Genomic DNA, 7789 nt, shown 5'->3' on the forward strand with positions numbered 1-7789 from the left:
TTTGTAACTGGCTGACTGACCGAACCCAAAGGGTGCTCATCAATGGTTCCTCTTCATCCTGGAGAAGAGTGACTAGTGGGGTGCCACAGGGTTCTGTCTTGGGCCCGGTCTTATTCAACATCTTTATCAACGACTTGGATGATGGACTCAAGGGCATCCTGATCAAATTTGCAGATGACACCAAACTGGGAGGGGTGGCTAACACCCCAGAGGACAGGATCACACTTCAAAACGACCTTGACAGATTAGAGAACTGGGCCAAAACAAACAAGATGAATTTTAACAGGGAGAAATGTAAAGTATTGCACTTGGGCAAAAGAAATGAGAGGCACAAATACAAGATGGGTGACACCTGGCTTGAGAGCAGTACATGTGAAAAGGATCTAGGAGTCTTGGTTGACCACAAACTTGACATGAGCCAACAGTGTGATGCGGCAGCTAAAAAAGCCAATGCAATTCTGAGCTGCATCAATAGGAGTATAGCATCTAGATCAAGGGAAGTAATAGTGCCACCATATTCTGCTCTGGTCAGACCTCACCTGGAGTACTGTGTCCAGTTCTGGGCACCACAGTTCAAGAAGGACACTGACAAACTGGAACGTGTCCAGAGGAGGGCAACCAAAATGGTCAAAGGCCTGGAAACGATGCCTTATGAGGAACGGCTAAGGGAGCTGGGCATGTTTAGCCTGGAGAAGAGGAGGTTAAGGGGTGATATGATAGCCATGTTCAAATATATAAAAGGATGTCACATAGAGGAGGGAGAAAGGTTGTTTTCTGCTGCTCCAGAGAAGCGGACACGGAGCAATGGTTCCAAACTACAAGAAAAAAGATTCCACCTAAACATTAGGAAGAACTTCCTGACAGTAAGAGCTGTTCGACAGTGGAATTTGCTGCCAAGGAGTGTGGTGGAGTCTCCTTCTTTGGAGGTCTTTAAGCAGAGGCTTGACGACCATATGTCAGGAGTACTCTGATGGTGTTTCCTGCTTGGCAGGGGGTTGGACTCGATGGCCCTTGTGGTCTCTTCCAACTCTATGATTCTATGATTCTATGAAATAGGCCTGAGATGGGATGCTGAATGTTGCTGGGTCCAGTTTCCAACTCCGGCAACCCCAACCTTCGGCCCTCCAGATGTTTTGGACTACAATTCCCATAATCCCTGACCACTGATCCTGTTAGCTAGGGATCGTGGGACTCAATGGGTATCGTCAATCTGTTGGCAACTGTGAATGACTGCAATTAGTCCGCCAATAGGCATGTCCAACAGGTAGATTGCAATCTACTGGTAGATCACGGGGTGTTCCTGGTAGATCTCTGGCCCCTCAGGGATCTCCTTCCCCCCAGAATAAAAAAGAACAAAAGGAATAAAAAAAGCTCAACAACTACTGCTTCCTGTTATGTTCTGTGTATATCGCAAGGCTCATTCGGTTTCATTCATTCATATTTCCCGTTCCATTCATTCATATCTTCCGTTTCTTTCCTTCATTTGCTTCCTTAGAAAAAGCTCGTCAATATTGGCTTCTGGAAAAAAGCCAGACAGCTTTACCTTTCCAAAAAAAACGTGGCAACTTTGGCTCAGCAACTTTTGGCTCCTAGCCAAAAAGTGGACCATCAAATTTAGGTCCACTATTGGACTGGGGGTTCAAGACCCTCAACTGTGTATTAAATATATTCGACTTTTGATTATGTTCTGTGTGTATCGCAATGCTCATTCAGTTCCATTCATTCATCTATTTCTGGGATGTCTAACAGGTCAGTTGCGATCTACTGATAGATCCCCACGAGGTTTTGGTAGATCGTAGTTGATCTCTGGCTCCCTCGCCCAGCCCTCCATTGTTGTATGATCTCTGGAAGGGAGGACGGAACTTTCTCTGTGCTGCTGTTTTTATGCATAGTGATTTTTTTCTTGAGTGACTTTACCCCTTTGTCCATTGCCTTTAACCCCCCCCCCGAAAACAGAACTCTCCCCCACAAAAAAGCCCCTCCCAAAAAATAGCTCAACAACTTTGAGCTGAACCCCCCCATAAAACAAGGGTAGATCACTGCCAGTTTTTAATTCTGAATGCAGTCTCTTGAGAGTTGGCCACTCCTGCAGTTCCATTCACTCATATATTCCGTTCCATTCATTCATATATTACCTTTCACTCATTCTTATCTTCAGTTCCAATCATTCATTTGCTTCCCAAGAGAAGCTCCACAACTTTGATCCGTCCAATGACAACAGGTAGATCACTGCCAGTTTTTTTGTACTGGGAGTAGATCACAGTCTATTGAGAGTTGGACATCCCTGTCCTACAGGAAAAAGCAAGGGATAGTATGCAGTGACCCAAAACAGCTTTCATACGTGTAACGAGACAAGAATCCAATATCTCTATTGCGCAGCCAAATACTGTATTTTTGCATCTATAAGATGTCCCCTATTTTGAGGGACTCCGATTTAAGAAAATGGGGGAGGTGGCCCCCGTGTATAAGACGCCCCCAAATTTTGGACATTATTCTTTAGGGGGAAAACCTAGTCTTACACACGGAAAAAATGTGGTAACTAATTGCAATTAAAACTCCACCTGTCTTCCGTTTCTTATTAGTTCTTTCTTTCTCTCTCGCTTTTGTACAGAACTGTGAACACTAGGACCCTGGGAAGACTCCAGACTCTCAGCTTCAGGAATTTGGGGTTCCCCCCAAGTCATATGAAGGCCTTGTTTTTGGAAAAGCTGCTTGTTGAACCCCCCCCCCCGAGTTTGGCGCTGGAAAAGAAGTAAAGTCTACCCCGCCTAACTTTGCACCTTGGAAACCTTTCAGGTAGACTGTTGCTTTAATGAGTTTTCGTTAGAGGGACTGTTTGAACGCAGGTTTCTCGAAGGGACGGGAAGGAAACGTTTTCCCTTCCGTGAATTGTTCATTATTCTGTTAGTAGCTTGTATTGGAGATTTACCAAATATTGTTGCACAGAGCACAGCCAGCCTAATAAAATGAAACGTAACCTTTATTAAACCACCTTGTCCTTGTCTTAACTGGCTTCACATGCACGCTCCATTATTGAAGGAGAGCTTCGTTTCAATCGTTAAGAGCGAGCCATCTTCCTTGGCGACAGGTTGGACTGTTTCTGCCATAAAAAAATCTAGCTTAGGGCTAAGATCTCTTCCGGCGCTTGGCAACAAATGTCTTGCTCATGGCAAGAGGCAAGTTGCGTATTTTTCCGTCTATAAGAGGCCCCCATATATAAGACGCCCCCTATTTTGGGGGACTTAGATTTAAGAAAATGGGGGGAGATGTATCCATGTATAAGATGCCCCCTTCTTTTCGACATTATATTTTAGGGGGGGACCTAGTCTTACACAGGGGAAAATACGGTATTTTGGTGAGCTCGCCAACAATGATCAAGTGCCGTCATTGTAATGTAGCGCTGTCGGGGCTGCAAACTGCTGTTAGCCACTGGTGGATGGAGGTGGCCCATGCCTGGGGTGGGGGTTGACAAAACCCCCCCGGGCTGATTGGCGTCGTGGCGGGTGAATTTCCACGACAGGCACAATTGCCGCTGCGGAAATCCACCCGCTGATCGCACAAATACGCCAGGCGGGCAGCACTCCCATCCCCAGCAGGTGGCACCACATGCTGGGCGTATATGCGCAGGTGGCGGCACTCCCGGGAGGATCGGTGCGCCTCTGGGTACGCGTCATATTTGCCGCCCGAGTGCCCCAGCGGCTTCCCCCGCAACTGGATCCCCTCCAACAACGGTCGAGTGTCATTATGGCAACATGGTGTGCAGTGCTCTACGGGGCCTACAAATTGCTGTCAGCCCCCACTTGTTGAAGGCAACGACTTGCCATGAGACACTCGGCAAGGACCCGCAAAGTGCATGGAAGGGGGGACAGAATGGCCGAGACCAATGCCCAAATAACCTGCCAGGAGCCCCACCCCAACACCAAATGTTTGGAGGGGGCCCGGGAAGCCCACTGCATGGAGCGTCTTCCCTGATTTACCTTTAAAGCAGGCATAGGCAAACTCCGGCCCTCCAGATTTTGGGACTACAATTCCCATCCTCCCTGACCACTGGTCCTGTTAGCTAGGGAATTGTAGTCCCAAACATCTGGAGGGCCAGAGTTTGCTTATGCCTGCTTTAAACCCATCTTTATTTACTTTATTTACATTGAAAGCCATCTTAAAGTCATGCACCACCTAGAATACGTTTCCACAGGGGAAGCCTCTTCACTGTTGTGAAGCCAGCGCGCATCTGAGCATGTCGAGAAAGCGAGAGGCGCGGCATCAGCAACATGCCCAATCCGTCAAGCTGGGTCACTGTGCATTTTGTTTTTTCTGGGCTTGCGCAGGTTTGGGGCCAAGCCCCATTGAAATGAGCGCCAGCCCCACAGCAATGCCACCCCTGTCCTATGCTCCCCATTGTGTGCTTGCCATTACTTGCGCTTTGAACAGGTTTAAAAACAACAGCAACATGTATTTAAGTCAGGCATTCTGAAACTCGGCCCTCCAGCTGTTTTGGGACTACAATTCCCATCATCCCTGACCACTGGTCGTGTGAGCTAGGGATGATGGGAGTTGTAGTCCCCAAACATCCAGAGGGCCGAGTCTGGGGTGCCTGATTTAAGTTGATATTCACATGTCAGTTTTGTGCATATTGGTGTACATAAAAGCAGTATCAAACACCTGAGGTTGTGTGTGTGTGTGTGTTGTGGTTTTGTTTGTTTGTTTGTGCCAGGGGCTCAGGAGCAGAGGCACAGGGAAGAGAGGAAATGGAGAGCGAAGGGGAAGAATCTGAGGGCATCGTAGGAGAAGATGACAGTGGCCCGAGAGATTCCATGAGCCTCTCCAGCAAATCAGAAGATTCACAGAAGGGGGCGCCGGTGGCCAGGGCAAGGGGGGTCCCAAGGGGGACACTCCAGAAGCAAGGGGCCAGCGGGGACTCCCAGAGCAGCAGTTGGAGATCAGGACCAGCTTCCCCACCAGAGCGTAGTGGGGGGGAAGAGTCCCAGGTATCGGGGGCAGCGTCTCCCCCAGCAGGGAGAGAAGATGAGTCAGGGCTGACCACGCCTCCATCGGAGAGTCAGGGAACGGAGGGGAGGTCAGGTCCAGCTAGCCTCCTGGAAGAGGGAAGCAGTGACAAGCAGTGTAACGGTCAGGAGGAAGGTTACTCGCTGGGCGCGAGCGCCAAGTTCAAATGTACAGGCGCGCGGGACAGCAGAGAACCCGGATTGGGAACCAGGTCCTAAAGCCCACCGGAGGCAGGGGGAGGAGTCAGGGGACTCAGCATCAGAAGAGTCCAGAAAGGGGAATGCCCCAGCGGACAGGAGGACCCAGAGGAGGAGAGAGCAGAGGAAGAGGTGGAGCAGGGCTAGAGTCTTAAACTGGTGTCAGAGGGGAGGAGATTCAGACGGAGCTTCGGCGGTCTAGGGTTTAAGACGTAGAGCTGCGCGCCACGGCTTTGAAATAGAAACTGAACTTCAATAAAGACTTTTGTATATAACAACGACCTGGCGTTGGTCCTCTGTGAGCTGGGACCTTGGGCAGCTCTGACAGTAAGCTCCGTCTGCATAAGAAAATTAACCCTCGCAGCGTGAGTGGGCGCAGCGGGGGGGGGGGCAAAACTCGGTGTTTTGCGAGCTCACGAAGATCAGCAAAGATGACTACAGAGGAGAAAGTAAAACAGCTGCAAGACGCAGTCACGAGGCTTTCCATGGAGATAGGAGCATCCAGGAAGAGAGAGGACGAAGTACTAGCGCTCTGCCAGGATCTGCAGACCAGGTGGGAACGTTTGGGCAAGGAGGGACTGCCAGGACCTAAGCCAGAGGGAGTTGGCCTCGGGAAAAGGGGGGGCAGCATCGTAGCCCATTTCGACGGGAACCTGCAGCAGTATCCTAACTTCAGAGCAGACATAGTGTTCGCGCTCAATTTGCTTCGGAAAGACTTTAGAGATGAGGAGGAGAAAGTAGGCTTCATAATAACTCATCTGCACGGGAAAGCTAAAGCGTGGCTGCGCAATCTTTGGCGCGACAATTATCCCGCCCTCCAAAATTCAGATGCCTTTATTAAGGCTATGGACGCTTGTTTTAAATCTACAGTGGATGTGGACGTTGCCAGGAGGGAAATGCATGGATTGAAACAGGGCAAAGCCACTGTGAGACAATATCACTCCCGCTTTTTTGCGTTAGTAAATGCGCTGGGCTGGGAAAAGAACTCAGCTGCAGTCAGAGATCTATTCTGGGAGGGGCTAAATTGGGCCGTGAAAGATGAGCTGGCGAGGGGGGAGAGACCCAACAACACCTCAGAAGTCGTCCAAAAAGCGCTGGCAATAGGGGTGCGCCTGGAAGAACGCCCTTGGAGGAGGGATGAGGGACGTATGGAAAGCACACCAGCCAGAACAACTCCTTTCCTACCTAGAGAGACAGCGTGCGCGCAGTCCACGCCTCCTCTGGGGGGAGGAGAAGAGCCGATGGAGATAGGTGGTGCCAGGGCTCAGACAGCAACCAGAGCCCAAACACCAGGAGCAGTCAAGGCGAAGGCTCCTAGAGGAAACAGGAAGTGCTACATCTGCGACAGTGCTCAGCACATGGCCAAAGAGTGTCCCCAGAGGCTCCAAAGGCACACTGCAGCCTCAGCAACAGTAAAAGGAGCAGCTCAGCAGGGGGAACAGCTGCAGGGAAACGACGGAGTCTGGCTGGAGACAGAGGCACTGGGGCCCAGCCAGGTGAGTCAGTGAAGCAGTCCCCAGGGATTTTACAGCCCACAGACCCCCTCCCGCCCAAACCAGTGGTGCAACTCACCGCATCGCTCCAGCTCCCCAATGGACTCACCATGGAAGTCCCTATTACCATTGACTGTGGTAGTAATGCAGACTTTATAGGAGTGGATTTCAGCAAGCAACATCGCATAGCGCTCTTACCAGCCACAATGCCCCTGAACGTCGTCACGGTCGATGGCAGAGAGCTACTGGGAGGACAGGTGGTACAGCAAACACCGCCAATGGTGATGCAAATTGGAAATCACCGCGAAGTCATCAGCTTCAATGTCACCCACCTGTCGGACATGCCCATAGTATTGGGCATGAGTTGGCTGGACAGGCACAGCCCGGCATTAGCATGGTACCAGCGTCAATTGACCTTCTGCTCCTCCTACTGCGCAGAACACTGCATCCTGACTAGCCAGGAAGATGAGGGGCGAGAGGATGAACCACAGCTACACTTGGGCATGCTGCAAGCGGTGCCCGACAAGTACAAGGCGTTTTTGGAGGTCTTCTGCGAGAAGGAAGCGGACAAGCTGCCTCCCCACAGGCCCTATGACTGCAAGATTGACCTCCTGCCGGGGGCGACGCTGCCGACTGGAAAACTGTATTCCATGTCTGAAGACGAACTGCAAGAGCTCAGGGAGTTCATAGATCACAACTTGAAGCGGGGATTCATCCAAGAATCCAAAGCAGTGGGGGGCAGTCCCGTGTTTTTCGTGAAGAAAAAAGACACGCCCCAAAAGAGGCTTGTAGTTGATTACAGGGTCATAAATTCGAGGACGAAGCCCACGGCATTCCCCATGCCCAAGATCGACGACCTGCTTGCGACGGTGAGGAAGGGACGCATCTTCACCAAGTTGGATCTGCAAGGGGCGTACAACCTTATACGCATGCGGGAGGGCGATGAGTGGAAGACGGCCATGTTTACGCCTTTAGGCACCTATGAATACAGTTATGCCATTTGGCTTGCAAAATGGCTCCCACTGTTTCCAAGCCTTCATGCACCACGTCTTAGCGGGACTCCTCTACAAGAAGTGCGTCTGCTTCCTAGACGAC

The 7789-nt window shown here is 50.6% G+C and overlaps 1 protein-coding gene across 1 annotated transcript in view; it reads left to right on the plus strand.

Moving 5' to 3' along the window:
* LOC309333324 (uncharacterized protein) overlaps nucleotides 1-2988 on the plus strand; it is a 61215-nt gene extending 58227 nt beyond the window's left edge. The window contains exon 13 of the mRNA XM_081846696.1: nucleotides 2612-2988. Within this exon, the coding sequence (XP_081702822.1) occupies nucleotides 2612-2619 (8 nt within the window). The 3' untranslated portion in view covers nucleotides 2620-2988. The remainder of the gene's footprint in view (nucleotides 1-2611) is intronic.
* The last annotated feature ends 4801 nt before the right edge of the window (nucleotides 2989-7789 follow it).

The sequence above is a fragment of the Podarcis erhardii genome (genome assembly GCF_964252035.2).
Source record: "Podarcis erhardii genome assembly, chromosome: Z".
In the NCBI taxonomy this organism is placed as follows: Eukaryota; Metazoa; Chordata; class Lepidosauria; order Squamata; family Lacertidae; genus Podarcis; species Podarcis erhardii.